General features: G+C 41.3%; 1 protein-coding gene across 1 annotated transcript; it reads left to right on the top strand.

The window, feature by feature from the left end:
* The first annotated feature begins 1,070 nt into the window (after positions 1 to 1,070).
* On the top strand, positions 1,071 to 18,470 carry NAA20 (N(alpha)-acetyltransferase 20, NatB catalytic subunit). Its single transcript, XM_030826709.1, has 6 exons — positions 1,071 to 1,434; positions 6,751 to 6,775; positions 9,931 to 10,021; positions 11,358 to 11,493; positions 17,357 to 17,502; positions 17,946 to 18,470. The coding sequence occupies exons 1-6, from the start codon at positions 1,382 to 1,384 to the stop codon at positions 18,029 to 18,031; spliced, it is 537 nt and encodes a 178-aa protein (XP_030682569.1). The 5' UTR covers positions 1,071 to 1,381; the 3' UTR covers positions 18,032 to 18,470.
* The last annotated feature ends 1,358 nt before the right edge of the window (positions 18,471 to 19,828 follow it).

Below are 19,828 nucleotides of genomic sequence, written 5' to 3'. Positions count from 1 at the left end.
TCTATCTTACCTTTTTGAGACAGGGTCTTGCTGTGTCACTCAGGCTGGAGTGCAGTGGTGCAATCATGTCTCGGTGCAATCATGTCTCATTGCAACCTCTACCTCCCGGGCTCAAATGATCCTCCCACCTCAGCCTCCCAAGTAGCTGGGATTAGAGGTGTGAGCCACTGTGTGTGGCCTGAAGAAACGAATTTTTAGCTTTTAATTTTAACTACTTTAAATTTAAAAACTGATGTTTGATTCAGCGATTTGAAAACAGTATATTTGGAACCGCTTGGATATGAGAATCTGCTTTTTAACCATACATTGATGAAATCTAAATAGAGAACAAGCATTTCCAATGACAGCTGCTCTCTCAGATTGAAATGCACTGCAAATGTAAAATACACACCGGATTTCAAAGTCTTTGCAAAAAATAATGTAACATATCACTTTAATTTTTTTATTGATTGATTACATGTTGAGTATTGATTGATTACATGTTGAAATGATATTTCGGGTATAATAAAGTGGGGTCAGGGAAAAATATTTTTCCCAAATAGGAAAAATAAATGGGTAAAATAAAGTGCACTATCAAAATCAATTTTACATTTCTTTTTGTTTTTATTTATTTATTATTTATTTTTGAGACCAAGTCTAGCTCTGTCGCCCAGGCTGGAGTGCAGTGGCGAGATCTCGGCTCACTGCAATCTCCGCCTCCTGGGTTCAAGCGATTCTCCTGCCTCAGCCTCCAAGTAGCTGGGATTAGAGGCGCGTGCCACCATGCCCAGCTAATTTCTCTTTCTTTCCTTTTTTTTTTTTTTTTTTTTTCAGTAGAGAGGGGGTTTCGCCATGTTGGCCAGGTTGGCCTCGAATTGCTGAACTCAAGTGATCTGCCCGCCTCGGCCTCCCAGTGTTGGGATTACAGGCGTGAGCCACCGCGCCCGGCCTTCTTTTTATTTTTAAACGTGGTATTGACATTTTAAGATGACATCTGCAACTCGCATCACTAGGACAAGCGATTCTGGGTCATGAATTCTCCCATTCCTCATTTACTCTGCAGCACCGGGTGGCTGCGAACTCCGCTCTTCTGCTTGGGTTTCCGAATCACCAGCAGCTTCTCTCCTTCCCAGGTGTCGCCGCCTGCTTTCTGCAGCCGCTGCGCGGGACGGGTTCCGAGGTTCTGGGCAGCCAGAACCCCGGAGGCCTTACGGGAGCGGCCTGGCAATTACCGCCGCCGGCCGCCAGAGGAAGCTGCTTCGCTGCTGTCGTTGCCGAGCAACTCGTAGCCCGGAAGCAGTACCCCGTCCCGCTCGGTTCCGCGGCGGCCTCGCTCCGGGAGACTTCCGGCAGGGCGGTCGCGGGGTCTCGGCGAACGGTCTTCGGAAGCGGCGGCGGCGCGATGACCACGCTACGGGCCTTCACCTGCGACGACCTGTTCCGCTTCAACAACATGTGAGTGACACGCGCCTAGGGCCAGCCGCTACTGCCCGGGCCCTGCTTTCCGGCCCCGCCAGCTCCGGCCCCAGCCGCGCCCTCCCGGCCGGACCTCAAGCCCGGGCGGGGACCCGCGAGAACCACCCCCGCCGGCCGACGCGGGCGCCTCCGTGGGGCCACAGAGTCCAGGGACAGGTGGGCCTGGAGTCGACGCACGCCGGCCTTGGCGACCTTGGCCGAGGTGCTCAAACTTTGTCTCTGGACCCTGCGAGCTCGCGGGTTCTGGGGCAGCGCTCGGGCCTCCGCTCGTGGTCGCTGTCAGGAGGCGCTGGGGTGATGGGGCGAGCTGGGGGCGGGACCTCGAGCCCACGACCTGAGCTCCTTGCCCTGCCCTACTGCTTGCTGGCTCGTGGCCGGGCCGCGCCTCTTCTGGGCAGTGGGCACCGCCGAAGGCCCGGCCGCAGAGGGGGCTTGCGAGGATCGGAAGCTGGTCAGCAGCTGTTGGTATGTGCACATCGTGAAGCCCACCTGGTGGCCGTGGTTAAATTGTATCCAAATGAAATGACACTGATCACTGTGTCCCCTGCAGCGGATGCCGTCTCAGTCATGATTAGTGTTTGCAAGTTTAGTTACTGTAACTGCGCACCCTGGTGTAGACACCTTTCCTCTGTGAGGAGTCATGGCAGATCTTAGGGGAGGCTTGCTGTGCCCAGAGTCCTGGATGCAGTTTCTTTGGATTCGAGTTAAGGCCAGACCTCTGATTTGCAGGTACCAATTTTTTTTTTAAGAAAACATTTTATTATGAAGATTCCCACACATTTAGAAAAGTTGGAGGAATTTCACCATGTGCTTTTATAGACACTTTTCCTGGATTCTGCAGTTAACATTTTGCTACAGGCCGGGCGCGGTGGCTCACGCTTGTAATCCTAGCACTTTGGGAGGCCGAGGCGGGCGGATCACGAGGTCAGGGGATCGAGACCACGGTGAAACCCCGTCTCTACTAAAAATACAAAAAATTAGCCGGGCGTGGTGGCGGGCGCCTGTAGTCCCAGCTACTCGGAGAGGCTGAGGCAGGAGAATGGCGTGAACCTGGGAGGCGGAGCTTGCAGTGAGCCGAGATTGCGCCACTGCACTCCAGCCTGGGTGACAGAGCGAGACTCCGTCTCAAAAAAAAAAAAAAAAAAAACATTTTGCTACACTGGTTATCTCTCCTTCCTTCCCATCTATCAGTCCTGGATCCACTTTAAAAAACAATAGGACGGTATGTGAAAACTAAGGACCAATTGGTTCCGATTGAAGTGTCAGGAAGATAGAACTATGGGGTGAGATGGCTGGGAACATTTCAAAGAGGGGGTGAGCCTTGAAGATGGATAACACATTGGTAAGTGAGGAAGAAGGAAGTTCCGGAGAAGGAGCGGGGCATGAAAGTGGGGAAACGAAGTGCGGTCAGACAACTGGGATCAGTGCGAATCTAGTGGCTGGTTTCTGTCACTTGTCACTAAGCAGTCAGGAAGAAATGGGTGAAACAGGAGGGGTTTAGACTTGATCCTGTGAAAAGAATTTTCTGTTGGGCCAGTCTGGTAGCTACGGTGACTTGTGTTGAACTCACTGTTCCCTGCATTGTTCTGAGTGCCCATGTAATCAGTTAATCCTCACAATTCTTTGAGGTGCTGCCATCCCCATTTTGTGTATGAGTAAACCAAGGCATGGCAAGCACAAGTGAATTGGCCCAGGTGAGAATGAGTAAAGCAAGGGATTTCATCCAAGGAGATTGGCTCTGGAGCAGTGGTTCTGAAAGACTTGGTCCCTGTGGTCAGGGACCATGCTGGAGACGCACATTCCGTTTGCGATCCACTGCTCTGGAGTGGGTCTTAACCCACCTGGAGCCTCTGGAGAGGCTCACCCTCTCTTGAAAGTGTTCCCAGCAGTCTCATCCCATAGTCCTTTCTATCCTCCTGACACTTGAATCGGAACTACTTGGTTCTTCGTTTTCACATACTGCCCGATTGTTTTTAAAAGTGGATCTAGGATTGATAGATGGGCAGAGAGAAATGATGAAGCCAGTGCAGCAAAATGTTCACTGTAGAATCCAGGTGATGGATTCAAATTCTTAACCACTGAGCTCTGTGGGCTGTCATGTGATGAGAGCAGGTAAACTGGGCAGGTAAGCCGTTGAGGAGGCCTTGGCAGTGGCCCAGAGATGATGACTTGACAGAGGCTTCAGTTTGGGAGGTGCAGCATGGGAGGTGACAGGGTGCCTTGAAGCTTCAAGAAAAGTTAAGGCAGAGCCTCATGGAGAGTCCGTTTTAACTGAAGATCTAGGAAAGGACAAGTTTTACATGGAAATGAAGAGAAAGAAAATACACAGGAACACTTGCAAGAAAATATTAGATTTCAGAGAATCATGTGGCCTCTTCAGAATGTGCCAGTAGGGGAACTCCACTTATTCCCCATTTTCTTTTATTTTTTGAGACAGGGTCTCGCTCTGTCACCCAGATGGGAGTGTAGTGGCACAATCATAGGTTGCTTTAGTCTCAAGCTCCCAGGCCCAGGCAATCCTCCTGCCTCAGCCTCCCGAGTAGCTGGGACTACAGGCACGTGCTGCCACACCCCACTAATTTTTTAATTTTTTTGTAGAGACAGGGTCTTGTTTTGTTGCCCAGGCTGGTCTGGAACTCCCAGGCTCAAGTGATTCTCCCACCTAATCCTTCCAAAGAGATGGAATTACAAGTGTGAGCCACCACACCTGGTTCCCATTTTTTTCTATTTACTTGCCTCTTTGATTAGGGCATTTTGGTAGAAAACTCTGAGAATGACTCAGATTAGATGTTGCAGTTGGAATTGAAATAATCCATGGATATAGAACACTGCAATTAATTTAACACATATTTTATCCTTGGAAAAATATTTGAGTGCCTACTGTGTGCCAGTTCTAGAGACACAGCAGTGAACAAGACATAAACAAAAAGATGTCTTTATAGAATGTAGATAATCCCCTCTAAACACCTTAATGTATCATAAAGTAGCTGTGACTTCATAGAACACCTGAAACAATTTGGGGGACCCCCTCAAATCCTGGGCCACACCTTGGGAATCACTGCTCCAACACAGTGCGGGGAGTCATGTGGAACTTAGTGTTAAGTTACAAAGGGAAATAGAATCATGGAAGGAAAGCTGGAAGTGAGTGGGGATTCAGCTTTAGTTTGGGGGTTCAGGGAGAGTGCCCTTGAAGAAAGACCTGGGGAACTTAGGAATGAGTTACATGAACACTGGGGGCCAGGGGAGCTTCCAGATAGAGGGAACAGTAAGTGAAGACACCCGTTTCAAATAGGAGGCAGGCCGCGTGGCTGGTACAGAGTGAGCATGGGAGGGTAGGGGATGACAGCAGAGGGTTAGAAGGGCAAGGCCTGGAGAGGCCATCATAAGACCTGAGCTTCTCTGCCAAGTGCGCCAAGAAACCCAGGTGGAGGGGCCAGGAAGGCATCTGGGCATGGGCGTCTCAAGATTAGGTCTGGGCTAAAGATGGAAATTTGGGGGTCAACACAAGTGAAGAAAAAAAGGCTAAGAGTCTGTAAGATGGCACCTTAGGACATCAAGTGTTCAAGTAAAGGAGACCATGTGGCTCAGTGAGGTGAGAGGAGAACCCCATGGTCTCAGAAGCTGAGTGAAGACAGCATTTCAGGCTGTCCCAGGAGTGGGAAGCTGTTCAAGAGCAGCTGATGGCTCAGTGCACATCATATTTCTACATTTCTTCCAGGAAATAGAAATTGAAGATGCAGATGCAGGAGGGAAAGAGAATTGCAGGAGGAGGGTCCTGAGTACTGAAGGGGTCTCTTGCCCGCACTCCATGCCTATTGACAGGAGAGCAAGTAGCATATGGGTGCAGATGCCTGTGTGCGTGAGTTCGGTGGGGGGACTTTAGCGAAGCCTTCTTCTTCCTGTTTTCTCTTCCTCGTGATGAGATGGGAAGCCCCTGAGATGGCGGGGCTGGAGGTGAGGGTGCGGGTGGGCAGACAACAGGAGATAAAGCAGTTGTTGAAAGGTGTGGTGGAGTGACTCCCTGCACTGTATGAGAGCAGTGATTCTCAAGGAGTGGGCCAGGGTTTGGGGGTCCCCAAGATTGTTTCAGGTGTTGTGTGAGGTTAGAGCTATCTTCATGGTGTATTAAGAAGGTTTTTCGCCTTTTCCACTGTCATTCCCTCACAAGTACACAGTGGAGCTTCCCAAGGTGTGATCTTTCAGCAGCAAGCATAACAAATGCTTGAGAATCTGGTTGTCTTTTAAGCAAGACATTGCAGAATTGTTAAAACAACGCCATTGTTGTCACTGGATTTTGTTTTGTTTTGTTTGTTTTCGGAAGTATAGCGATTTTTTGGTAAAGTTATTTGTGTTAACGTGTAATTGATTTATTATTTTTGAGTGAATATTTAAAACTTTTAAATATCAGTAGATATTACCCATATAAACAAAAGTTCTTTGGGGTCTTCAGTAACTTTTTAGTGTAAAGGAGTTCTGAAACCAAAAAGTTTAAGAACTGCTGGACTACAGAAATATGATATGACTAGCATCATAGTCATAGCATCATAGTTGTGGGTCTCAAAGGAGAATTTGACTAGAAATCGAAGAGAACAATTGAAAAGTAGCTGGTTTTGAGCCTGACAAAATAGTGGCTCCATTAATTGACTAGGGAAGTGAGGCGATGGAGATGGGTTTTCAGAATGCAGATTTGGGAATGGTGTGCTAGGATGTGCTGGTGAGCTGCCCACAGCATCAGAGCCAGGTTGGGAGGCATCCACTAAGAACATGTGATTGAACGCATAGGAATGGGGATGGCGGGGACAGGGAGGTGGGAGTGTAGAATAGGAGTGGGGAGCAAAAACCGAGTGGTGAGAGTGACCACATTTAGAGGGTGGAATAAAGGAGCAATTGTCAGGGAAGACCCAGACACAGGCAGGGAGGATCCATGGGGTTGGATGCTGCAGCGGGTGAGTTTGACCTTCTGTCTCTGCGAGATACATCCCTAGTTGGTCTCCAGTTCCATTAGCAATTTATTGCCACTTAGAAAACATGAGATGTAGATTTATTAACTTGAATTTTAAAGAAGCAAGCAGCAGTTAAGTGAAAAAATATGTAAACACCTTAATAGTTGCTGTGACAGCTTATTATGGCTATTAGGTAGATTAAATCATCTTCCTCAGCCCTAAAGTTGGCCTTAAAGTTGTTGATGAAACATGTTTTGTTTTCCTTGTGGCATATTATTGTTAGCTTTAGCAGGCTTATTTCAACTGGTTATTGTAAATGCTGCTTACTAGAGACATTTCTCGTTTCTTTCAGTAACTTGGATCCGCTTACAGAAACTGTATCCTTTTTTACAAAAGAAAGAAAAGTTGAATGAAGATTTACTGAGAATAAAGAAAATAGGGAAATGAAAACACAGAGGAGTACTGAAAAGTTTAAAAACTTGTAGGTCAGGAAACATCATAAGCAACACTGAAAGCAATGTTAAAAGTGAAACTGAGAACAAGAGTTGTCTTAGATCTGCTGACAAACTGTTAATATCATGACTTGGTAGAAATCTGTAACATCATAGCTCCCCTGCTAACCTTGCCCCTCAGGAGTCAGCATGGCTGTATTCACCAGAAAGCACGGTGACTTCAGCAAGGTGGCTTCACGTCTCTAGTGTGAATAAAGTCTGGAGATAAGCAGTCCCAGGCAGGTGATGCTTCCATGAAGACACCAACAGCCAGGCTCTTTGCAGTTTAAGCACTCTACCACTCCCAGGGTGGCCGTAACCTTGTTCCAGATGCTGCCAGAGCAAACAGCATCACAGCCATGTTTCCAGCAGCGGAATCCGCAGAGGGGGAGGTGAGGGTGTTCTTCCCTTTGGGCCTGTACTCCCAGCACTTTGGGAGGCCAAGGCAGGCAGATCACGAGGTCAGGCGTTCAAGACCAGCCTGGCCAACATGGTGAAACCCCGTCCGTCTCTAGTAAAAATACAAGAATTAGCCGGCCGTGGTGGCTTACTCTGTAATCCCAGCTACTCAGGAGGCTGAGGCAGGAGAATCGCTTGAACCAGGACCCGGGAGGCAGAGGTTGCAGTGCACCAAGATCGCGCGACTGCACTCCAGCCTGGGCTACAGAGCGAGACTCCGTCTCAAAAGAAAAAAAAGAGTACCTTTGGGAAATGCTGCACAGCCCCGCTCTGTCTCATTGACCAGCACCTGTTCCATGCTCTACCTGTCTACCGAATCCTGTCTAGAGTCCAGAAATGTGCCCCACTTTATAAATTGGGACTTGTTACTAAAGTGAGTAAAGGATTTGAGGTAACAATGAGCAGTGTCTATTATTGTCCTAATGGAAAAATGGGGCAAAGATGTGAAGATAGGGTACTCTGGTTATGCTGTTGTAACAGGTAACCCCACACCTCTAGTGGCTTACAGCACAAAGTTCAGATTCTGGGTTATGCTCCATGTCTACTGTAGGTGGGTAGGAGGGTTCTGCTAACTGGTAATTTGTCAAAAGAGGGCATATAGGAGCTTAATGAAGGTGTTAAGAGTTCAGTCTCATCAGTCAGAAGACATGTAAACTAAAACCAAAATGAGATGCCATATTTTATGTATCAACCAAGATTTTAAAAAATGATAAACCTCAGTGCTGATGATGGTGAGGTGAGAGGAACATTCTCATAAATTGCTAGTGACAATATAAATTGCTATTATCTTTCCAGAAGGCACTTTGGAAATAGTAATTCCATTTCCTGAAAGCTGAAAATAGGAAGAAATAGAGGCAGTTTGTCAGTGGTTGACAAATAAGGCCCATAGGCCGAATCTGGCCCACTGCCTATTTTTGTAAATAAAATGTTATTGGGACACCATGCTGATTAATTTATATTTTTTTCTGTGGCTTTTGCAGTTTGAGTAGTTCCAGCAGGGACTGTATGGCCCACAAAGCCTAGGATGTTTACCATTTGGCCTTTTACAGAAAAAGTTTGCTAACCCCTGAGTTATACCATTACAAAAATTATTTATTGCAGGAGAATTACTAAGCATTTGGAATAAGATTCACACACAACAATCAGGAGATGGTTAAGTAAATTAAGCTGTACTGAAGAAGGATTTCAAACTTTTTTTGAGAAACTGGAAATGACCCAGGTGTCCATGGTCAGGATACAGGCTATTTAAGGTGTCTCTTCACATAAAGAAATACTATATAGCAGTAAAAATTAACTTACAGGTACAGGCAGCAACAGGACTACATATCAGAAACAAAACTGAATGGGAAAAGCAAAAAATCTGCAGTGTTCATCTGGATTTTTTAAATTATGACTAATGATATCACCACTTAAAAGATTTTTGAAGAATTTTGAATGACAAAAATTTCACTATATAGGAAGGAAGGATTTTAGGATGCAAATCCGTTTATATGGTGTGCTTCCAGTGACATTTAAAATTTACAGCGAAAGTCCCATAATCCAGGTGAGCCTATATTTGAAAGTAACCTGTTAGTCCTAGAGGTGGATGGGAGGGAGGGGTGTCTGGGACTGCTCTGTTAGCCACAGGAGAAATGGTTGTGGTGTATGTCAGTGGCTGGCTGGCAGGAAGACTGGCTGTCCTGCCATGTTAAGGGTTGTATTTGAGGGGTGTTAAAATAATGATGGTCCTTCAGAGGAGATTTTGAAGAATTTCACACTGAACAGGTTTTCCAGGAACTTAAAAAATACATTTATGTATGATTGATGGTGTCCTCTGATAAATTGCATCAGAAAGTTTATACTAACAAGAAATAGATTTTCATCCATTAAAGTACAGAGTGAAAAGAAGAAGAGAAATGTAGGAATGATTACATGTCAGTAAGGACATCCCAAGGTTGAAGAGTTAAGTCATGAGCAAATTATTCAGGCATTTACTGTTAACATAGTTGATTCCTTAAGCCAGCTTTTATCTGCATTACTAGAAATGCAGGATTTGAATCAGTGGAGAGGAAAAACTGGGTAATTAAGTTGGCTCTGGAAGGACTTAGTTTGTAAAGTTATTTTCACAGTCTCATAGCTGAAATCAAAGTAGGAACTAGCCATTAATTTTTCAGTGCAATTATGTAAGCATCAGTGTATTGAGCATCTGCTGTGTACCAGGCACCAGGGATAGAGGGAACATGACATTGATAGACTAAGAGGAGGCAGACCGCAAACAAATAATATCAGGTGATAAATAGAGAGACTTAGATATGGTATGGTCAGTAGGGAGTAGACTGTAGAACTTTGGGGTCCTGATTCTCTGCTTTCTGTTAGACAGTGCTATCACCATTCCACACTTGAGGCTATATGTCCAGGCAATTTTGTTAAAAATCAATGATAACCTAAATATTTCATGTAATGGTATGTATGATTATAGGACTTATACAGAGCTGGGGATAAAGTAACAATATACTTTTTAAAGGAAACTTTTTTTTACAGTATCCCTTAATGAAGAACCTTTTACTGTCCATTACTTTTCACACTCCTTAACAGGACTCTAGTATGGGATTCCTTTCTACCTACAGTACCTCGCCCACTGGCCAGAGTATTTCATTGTTGCAGAGGCACCTGGTGGAGAATTAATGGGTTATAGTAAGTATAATACCACTAGGATTTTGTGGAGTAGGTAAAGATTTTAATATAGATTTCAACCGATTGCTTTAGACTGCAGAATTGGAATATAATCATGATGCTTGTAATTTTATTTCCTCTTCAGCAATTCAACAACTTACTGATCTCTTCTCTGTTTTGGGCATTGTGCTAGGCCCAGGCGATAACGGCGGTGAACCAGACAGACATGGTCTTAGTCTTCTTAAATCTTTTTTTTTTTTTTTTTGAGACGGAGTCTTGCTCTGTCTCCCAGGCTGGAGTGCAGTGGCGCAATCTCTGCTCACTGCAAGCTTCGCCTCCCGAGTTCAAGCCATTCTCCTGCCTCAGCCTCCCGAGTAGCTGGGACTACAGGCGCCCGCCACCACGCCCGGCTAATTTTTTGTATTTTTAGTAGAGCCGGGTTTCACTGTGTTAGCCAGGATGGTCTCCATCTCCTGACCTCGTGATCTGCCCACCTCGGCCTCCCAAAGTGCTGGGATTACAGGCGTGAGCCACTGCGCCTGGCCGGTCTTCTTAAATCTTTCATTCTAAAAAAAAAAAAAAAAAAAAATCTTTCATTCTAAGGCTGGGTGCAGTGGCTCATGCCTGTAATCCCAACACTTAGGAAGGCCAAGGCAGGTGGATGCTTTGAGGTCAGGAGTTCAAAATCGGCCTGGCCAAATGGTGAAAGCCCGCCTCTACTAAAAATACAAAAATTTAGCTGGGCGTGGTATCGTGTGCCTGTAATCCCAGCTACTCAGGAGGCTGAGGCGGGAGAATCACTTGAACCCCAGAGGCAGAGCTTGCAGTGAGCTGAGATCATGCCACTGCACTCCAGCCTGGGTGACACAGCGAGACTCTGTTCCGTCTCAAAAAAAAATGTATCTTTCATTCGATACTTCTGTTAAATTTCTACATGGCTTATTTAGTACATAATGCAGGCATCATAGCATCCTCATTGAATTAGTATTACTAACAAAACCTTTAGCTTTGAGCTATATATGTACATCCACATGTACCCACATATACCCACACCCATATGAAATGTAGATATTTGAAAAAATACATACTCCGGTTCTTTTTTCAAAATTAGTTGTTTTAAGTATATCATTCTTTTTTGTCCTGATTTTAGAACTATCCTAAATGTAACATATAGTGTTAACATTTACAAGTGAGTTTCAAATAAAAGCACTGTTAGCCGGATGACTTCAGGTGGTACTTAAAAATAAAAACTTCGTTATTAGTTTCCTTTGTAATAAAAACGTACCAAACAGTAATTCTATATTTATGTGTAAATCAGTGTCTAGTTACTGAATGTGATTTTTGTTGTTGTTGGCAGTTATGGGTAAAGCAGAAGGCTCAGTAGCTAGGGAAGAATGGCACGGGCACGTCACAGCTCTGTCTGTTGCCCCAGAATTTCGACGCCTTGGTTTGGCTGCTAAACTTATGGAGTTACTAGAGGAGATTTCAGAAAGGTGAGATTCGATTTTTCAAATACACTTAGTGATTTGTGGACCCCTAACCATTTTTTTCCCCTTCAGGCTGAATAACTGTCACGCTTTACAGTTCACAGGAATTTCATCTTCCATCTCCAGTAGTCCTTACAACAGTTGGCACATAAAGTGATACTGTTTCTATTTTGCCATTGAGGAAATTAAGGCAAAGTGTTGTAGTGACCCGCTGTAGGCCTATAAGCCGAGGAATTGGTGGAATCAGTTCCAAGGGCCAGCTCCCGAGGTTTCTCTTAGTGTTCCTGCCACGGTGGCACACATTCCTAAAATCGGTTAAGATGGCCTTGGCATCTGAATAAATTTTTAACAATGCTCCTTGGCCAAAAGAAAATAGTTCAGTCTTAAGCAGTTATATTCTAACTGTTTAATAAGTATTTATAGCCTAACAGCTAATAGCCACTTAGAAAAAAATAAATTGAAAGAAGAAATATTTTTATTTCATTCTTAAATAACTGTGGCTAACTACTAATAAGATGTGTGCACCTGTTGGACATTAAATGACTTGACACAACCACCTGCATTCCTGTTTCACATTGATTTTCATTTAGTATTTTTTTAAATCACAGCAACTGCCAGAAACTCAGCTTCATAGAAATATTATGTCATTAAGAGGAATGTAGCATGATCTAATGTTGAATTTGTGAACTACTTCAAACTAGTTTGCCAGTGTCTGACATGTAAGGTTTTGCTGTTTTCCCTGAACATTTGAAATATCTTTTGGTGGCTGTATGAGTTTGGGACACTTTAGGGCACCTGAGTGCACAGTTTGCGAACTGCCGGCATGGCATCTTTTTTTTTTTTTTTTTTTTTAAGAGATGTGTTGTAGATATCAAACCTCTTCATTACCGGAGATAAAAGTAATACAATAAATAGAAGAGAAAGCCCCTCCTCGTATCTTCATTCTAGAAGAGATATGTTTGTATAAGTTTGACCTGTTGTCAAGCTGCCATTTCTTTCTCCACTGTAATTTCCTAAAATTGTGGTAGGAAAGAGAATAGTTGCTGAGAAGGGTTCTTGAGCTTAATTTCTACTTAATTATTCGATTTAATAAAGGCAAGTTTTAAAGAAGTAACTGTGGCCTGACAAAGGCTTCAAGCCAAATTAGAGGCAAAGGAGCTCAAACTCATTCAGAGAAGAGAAGAAATTGTGTTAGCTGAAAAAGAAGTCAGTGCTAATCTTTAAGATTTTTTAAAGTTCTCCCTAGACCAAACAAAGAAGGGAAGAAAATTTTTAGCATGATTATAGTTTATACACATTTATTAATGGCATTATGTTGAAAAAACGGATTTGGCATTACTGTATAGTAAACAGGGAGTTAGAAAGTGGGTTGTTCAATGAGAACACATGGACACAAGGAGGGGAACATCACACACCGGGGCCTGTGAGGGGTGGGGTCTAAGGGAGGGATAGAATTAGGATAAATACCTAATGTAGATGACGAGTTGATGGGTGCAGCAGACCACCATGGCACGCGTATACCTATGTAACCAACCTGCACGTTCTGCACATGTATCCCAGAATTTAAAGTATAATAATAAAAAAAAAAGTAGGTTGTAACTAGCTATGACCTTGCACATATAATTTAAGGTATTTATATGACAGATTCTCCCTCTGAGTAGAAAACCACTAAGCTCTCTTCCCTTCCAGTTTCTAAGCTTTCGTTATTTTAGACTAGTTGCTAAGATTTAAGTAATCTTTATTTGTAGGGGTATATATACATATACACATACATAATACATGTACACATACATAATACATGTACACATGCTTATATACACTATATACATGTATACATAGTGCATACAATGTATACGTTAAAAATAGAAACCAAACAAGTAGAGAAGAAAAATTGAGTGATAGAAATCAACCCCAAAGAAGAGAAAAAGGAAACTAAACCAGCAAAACAAAATGCATGAAATAAAATGGTAGCCAAGAGTCCAGATATTGTCAGTAATTACAACAGTAAACGTTAATGGACTTAGGACTTTATTTATTATTAGTTTTTGAGACGGGGTCTTGGGTAGCCAAGAATCCAAATATTGTCAGTAATTACAACAGTAAACGTTAATGGACTTAGGACTTTATTTATTTATTATTAGTTTTTGAGATGGGGTCTTGGGTAGCCAAGAATCCAGATATTGTCAGTAATTACAACAGTAAACGTTAATGGACTTAGGACTTTATTTATTTATTATTAGTTTTTGAGACGGGGTCTTGGGTAGCCAAGAATCCAGATATTGTCAGTAATTACAACAGTAAACGTTAATGGACTTAGGACTTTATTTATTTATTATTAGTTTTTGAGATGGGGTCTTGCTCTGTTGCTCAGGTTGGAGTGCAGTGGCGTGATCTCGGCTCACTGCAACCTCCGCCTCCCAGGCTCAAACGATTTTCCTGCCTCAGCCTCTGAGTAGCTGGGATTACAGGCACCCATCACCATGCCCGGCCGGCTATGATGACTCTATTTAAAAGACAAAGGCTGTCTGTATTGTTTACAGGAAATATGTGTAAAATATATTAAAATATTTTTAATACAGAAAGATTGAAAGCAAAGTTTTTAATTACCTTGCAAATTCTAACCAAAAGAAAGTTAGAATTCTTATTAATAATAGTTAAATTGTAGTTGAATAATTATTACCAGCATAAAAAAGGGTCACTGCATATTGATAAAATATTTAATCAAGGAAGTAACAAGGCTGGGAGTGTTGGCTCATGACTGTAATCCCAGCACTTTGGGAGGCCGAGACAGATGGATCCCTTGAGGTTAGGAGTTCCAGACCAGTCTGGCCAACATGGTGAAATCCCGTCTTGACTAAAAATACAAAAATTAGCTGGGCGTGGTAGCACGTGACTGTAATCCCAGCTACTCGGGAGGCTGAGGCAGAAATGCTTGAACCTGGGAGGCGAAGATTACAGTGAGCCAAGATCACGCCATTGCATTCCAGCCTGTGAAACAGAGTGGGACTCCATCTCAAAAAAAAAAAAAAAATAGCAATTTAAAATGGTATATACCCAGTGACATCATTTCAAAGTAAAAATGCACAAATTGACAAAACTACAAGGTGCAACAGACAAATAATTATTATAATGGGAGATTTAGACATGCTTTTTTCTAATTGATAGAACAATGAGATAGAAATTTGTCAAGCCTATAGAACAAGAATCAGCAATTTTCTTCTGAGTCAGATAGTAAATATTCAGGCATTACAGGCCACCTAAAGTCTTAGTTACACAGTTTTTTTGTTTTGTTTTGTTTTGTTTTTAACCACCATTGCAAAAACCATTCTTAGCTTGAAGGCAGTAGCAAAATAGGTTGTAAGCCAACCCCTGCCCTAAAGAATTTCAATCAGTAGCCCAAAATCTTTTCACGAAGAAAACTGGCTTCTCTGGCCAATTTTACCAAACATTTAAGAAATAATGACTGAAAGGTCACTTTTACACAAACTATTTTGCACAAGCCAAAAAAGGGAGCATTCCTCAACTTATTTTTTAAGGCCAGGATAACCTTGATAACAATACTTGACAAAATATGGGAAAGGAAAATTTGAGGAACATCCCACTCACATGTAAAATCCTGGAAAAATAATTAGCAAAGTGGATTTGGCACTACATAAATAGGATGACACATCAGGAACAAGGTGGTTTCAACTTTACACTAAAGGAGAACGCTGGTTATTTTAGAAAGTGCAGCAAACTTGATAAAATCCAATATTCCTTCCCGATAAAAACTGTTAGCAAACTAGGAAATAGAAAGGGGGAACTTCCTTAACCTGAAAAATATCTACAAGAAATCTGTAGTAAATATATTTAGTAGTGATACATTGAATGCTTTCCTTTTGAAATCAGGGACAAGTTAGTCCCGCTTTAGTAATTTACTAGAAATTATAGACAGCACAGGAAAGCAGGAAAAAATAAACGATAGGATTGAGGGGAAACAAAACTTACTTTGCACAGATATGATTATACAAATATAAAATCCATAAGAATCTATAAATATTTAGAATTAATAAAAGGCAAAGTTGTTGGATATAAAGTCAACATAAAAATAAATTGTATTTACACGAGAGGAAACAAAACTTATTTTGCAGATATGATTATACAAATATAAAATCCACAAGAATCTAGAAATAAATGTTTAGAATTAATAAAAGGTAGGCAAGGTTGTTGGATATAAAGTCAGTATAAAAATCAATTGTATTTATATATATATAAACAGCATGAAAAAACATTAAGTACTTAAGAATCTAGCAAGTGCTATGCGAGACCTCTCTGACATTTTAAAAACTTTTTTGAGAGATATTAAAGTAGCCCTGATAAGTGGAGCGATAAACTATCACTGGATTAGAGGATACAGTAAAACAGGTAATTGATCACAGTTCCAATGTAATTGCAGTCAAAATCCCAAGCATTTTTTACAGTACTTGTTAAGCTGACTCTGAAACATATAGAGGAACAGAAAGAACAAAAAAGAGACAAGATATTCTTGAATGACAACAAAAATGGGTGATGTGCCCCTCCAGGTATCAGACTGTAAAGAGTGAGACTGTATTTTAGTGCTGTAGTTATCTAGACCAGTGTTACAGAATTTGAGAAACAGACCCAAGAATATATGGACTTCAACATACCACAGAGGAGGCATTGCACATCAATAGTATGAAGATAGACTTTTCAGTAAAGGTGGTTGGACAATTGGATGTCCCTATAGGAAAAAAAATTTCCCAGATTACCACTATTCCATACACAAATCAACTCCAGATTTATTAAAAACCTAGATGTGAAAGCAAAACTAAGAAGTCTTTTGAATATAATATGGCAGAGTGTCTCTGTGGCCTGTGTAGAACTTTTTTAAAAGGCCATAAAAAGGTTAAGGGAAACATTCATATATTCAGCTTCACTGAAGTGACTTTTTTTTTTTTTCAAAAGACAACATAAGGATAATGACAAGACAAACCACAAATTGGAAAAAGATATTTGCAAAGACATTACACAGTATTGAATATTCACAATACATAGAGAACTGTAGCAAGGGGAAAACTGTGTGAAAGATTCAAGTACTGTACGGAAGGAGAAATCTAAATGGCCAACCAACAGAAATATATTCAGCATTGTTAGTAATTGGAAATACAAATTAAAATCTGAGATATAGTTACACTGTAAGATTGGCAAAAATAAAAACGTGATGCACCAAGCCTTGCTGCTGTGGAATGGAGGCTTACTCACTTCTGTGCAAGAGTAAGTTGGTACAAGCCAGTTGGAAAAACAGTTTGGCATTAACTAATAAAGATGTGCCCTGTGACACAACAGTGAGACTCCTAGCTATAGACCTTACGTGAGACACTCAACAAAAGTATTCATAGGAGCATCATTTATAATAGTAAAAGTCAAAAGCGTATCAACAGGACCATGAATGACTTGTGGTGCACAAGCCCAGCCACTCTTGAAGCTGACTCTTACAATGTTAGTCGACTGAGAGAACAAAAGACAAAAGAATATATGATTCCGTGTATATAAACTTCATAAACAGGAGAAACTATAATAGGTGGTGAATTTGTAGAACAAATGTGTTGAGTTTATCTTTTAAGAAAATGTGTTGTAGCTTTTGAAATACTAGCATGCAAACATAAAGTCATCTTACACTGCAAAGTAATTGTCATAAATCCTAAGTAATACAAATTTCTATTACCATGTAATCAGCTACAAGGTCCTGTTACTACCATTCTGAGTAGTAGTCAAAGCAAGGTAAAAACATGTTTAAAAAAAATATGTATCTATTACTATCTAGGGTTTCTCACATTCTAACATTTTCCTTTTTTTTTTTTTTTTAAAGAAAGGGTGGATTTTTTGTCGATCTCTTTGTAAGAGTATCTAACCAAGTTGCAGTTAACATGTACAAGCAGTTGGGCTACAGTGTATATAGGACGGTCATAGAGTACTATTCGGCCAGCAACGGGGAGCCTGATGAGGACGCTTATGGTAAGCTCCCTTCCATGGCAGTATCCTCAAGAAGTCGAAAGTTACATTTGTTCTACAGATTGTAGTATTTGATTATTTTAATAAATGTAGAAGAATCATATTTGACTTTAAATCTCCTTCAACCTACCTTTATGAACCTATTAGTAGTAGTAATTAACTTACCTATTAACTAACCAATGGTTAATTTCTGTACATTACTGTTTTACTATGTTACATATTATTTTGTGAACAAGAAAATGTGTATTGTGAGCTGAATCCTGGGTGAGGTTTGGTTAGCATCTGGTATACTTGGCAATTGGGAGACATTTATAAATACATTTTGCTTAGAATCTGGTGGAAGTGGGGGTAGCAGATAAAACCTCTTATGGGAACTTTACCTATACACTTTACATTTGATATAATACTTTTTTTGGGTGTTTATATTAAACTTTGCTTCTTTACAGATATGAGGAAAGCACTTTCCAGGGATACTGAGAAGAAATCCATCATACCATTACCTCATCCTGTGAGGCCTGAAGACATTGAATAACCCTGGGCAGTGGTTCTTAGGCAGATACTCTGCATGCTTTATGGACAATATTATTTTCATTGGATGATTCTGGAGCTCTATTAGGAGAAAAGTAATCATTTTAGGTCTTAAAGACTTCAAGAAAATACAGGTTATCAATTTATTTTAAATCTCATTGTTTCCAGTTAGCAATATCATACCTATTAAAGCTGTTCACTGTAACAAAATTCAATCAAAAAGGCAGCTAGGTCAGAAGGAAACATACCACTCTCATGGTTCATAATATCCACTGTATGTGTGCTAGGGAAAAGACTCGCTCCAGTCTCCTCCTCAGTTCTGGTGCCTGAGAACCACTGCTGCATATGTTTGTTTTTAAATTTTGTATTGAACTGTTAATTGAAGCTTTAAAAGCATATATGAAATGTATAAATCTAAGACGTATAATACATTGTTGACTCTATGAATGTTTTCTGAAGTTTGTTAGTCATTTGTAAAACTAAATCAGATTGTAATCCCAGTACTTTGGGAGGCCAAGGCAGGCTGATTGCTTGAGGCCAGGAGTTCGAGACCAGCCTGGCCAAAACCTATACTAAAAAATACAAAAATTAGCTGGGCATCCCAGCTATGCAGAAGCTGAAGCACAAGAATTCCTTGAACCCTGGAGGTGGAGGTTGCAGTGAGCTGAGATCGTCCCACTGCACTCCAGCCCGGGCAACAGAGTGAGACCCTGCCTCAAAACAAAACAAAACAAAACAAAAATCAGGATTGTGAAAGGTCATCATTTAAGATATTTTTCATTAAATTGTGACTTCCATACATAGTATTTTAAAAATGCACACTTGAAACAATCACCGCCCAGCATACTTAAGAAGCTCCCTTCTTATTGTGTAGTAAATTCTTCCCAGTCACGTGCGTTCATACCATTATACTGTTAGTCCTAGATCTTTTCTCCTCTTCACAATGCTTTGCTTAAATCCTGCCCTTCTAAAAAGCCAAAAAAAGAAAAAAAAAACCAAAAACACTGTTGAGGCTATTTTTTTTTGGAGAGGAAAAAGAACATAATTCCTAAAGAAAGGCCATATAACCATATCATAGGCCAACCATGTATTTTATGTGTAGTGTCATCCTCTGTAATACGTGAAAATACCCAGTTAGTGAAAGACTTAAGAAAAACCCACAAGAAATTATTAAACTTTTACTATTGGAAGGATTTATTTTGGTGGAGTTGAGGGTGGAAGAGAAATGAATCTTTATGTTCTCCTGTTAGAGAATAGCTTTTTCCCTTCCAGCTTTCACACTGGCACATGCTTATCACAATTCTACCTTGGGAACATGACAGAATTTTTTCTTATGTATACATGCAACATAAACAGGTAATTCTAGGAGGACTGTGATTAAGTCACTTGCATTCTGACCTGTTTTCATCTCATTCCCTGACTCTGGGTGAGCCAAAGGCTATTAAGATGATGTTCTCCTGCTTACTCCCTAGGCAGACCTCTACTCCAGATGTGATCTGACACCGCAGCAGCTGATGCTGGTCCAGTGACTAAAGCAGTCAGGCTGAAAACAGATTTTATCTCAACAGTCCTATTTTCTTCTGTCCTCAAACACTGTATGTTATTTTCAAGATAAAATTCAGTAACATTACGAAGTAGCTTTTATTCCCTTGGGTGAATAAGACGTGCACATTTAATAATAAATTTGCTTACTAAAGGTCCTTTTAGGGGAAAACAACCTTAAAAAATAGTTCTAGTCCTTGGGCAGTGAACAAAGAAAAAATGTGCTTGAGAAACAGTCCAGGTTAAAGGAAAACTCTCA

The sequence above is a fragment of the Nomascus leucogenys genome, chromosome 13 (genome assembly GCF_006542625.1).
Source record: "Nomascus leucogenys isolate Asia chromosome 13, Asia_NLE_v1, whole genome shotgun sequence".
Taxonomy (NCBI): domain Eukaryota; kingdom Metazoa; phylum Chordata; class Mammalia; order Primates; family Hylobatidae; genus Nomascus; species Nomascus leucogenys.
This window is presented reverse-complemented; position numbering and strand designations above follow the sequence as displayed.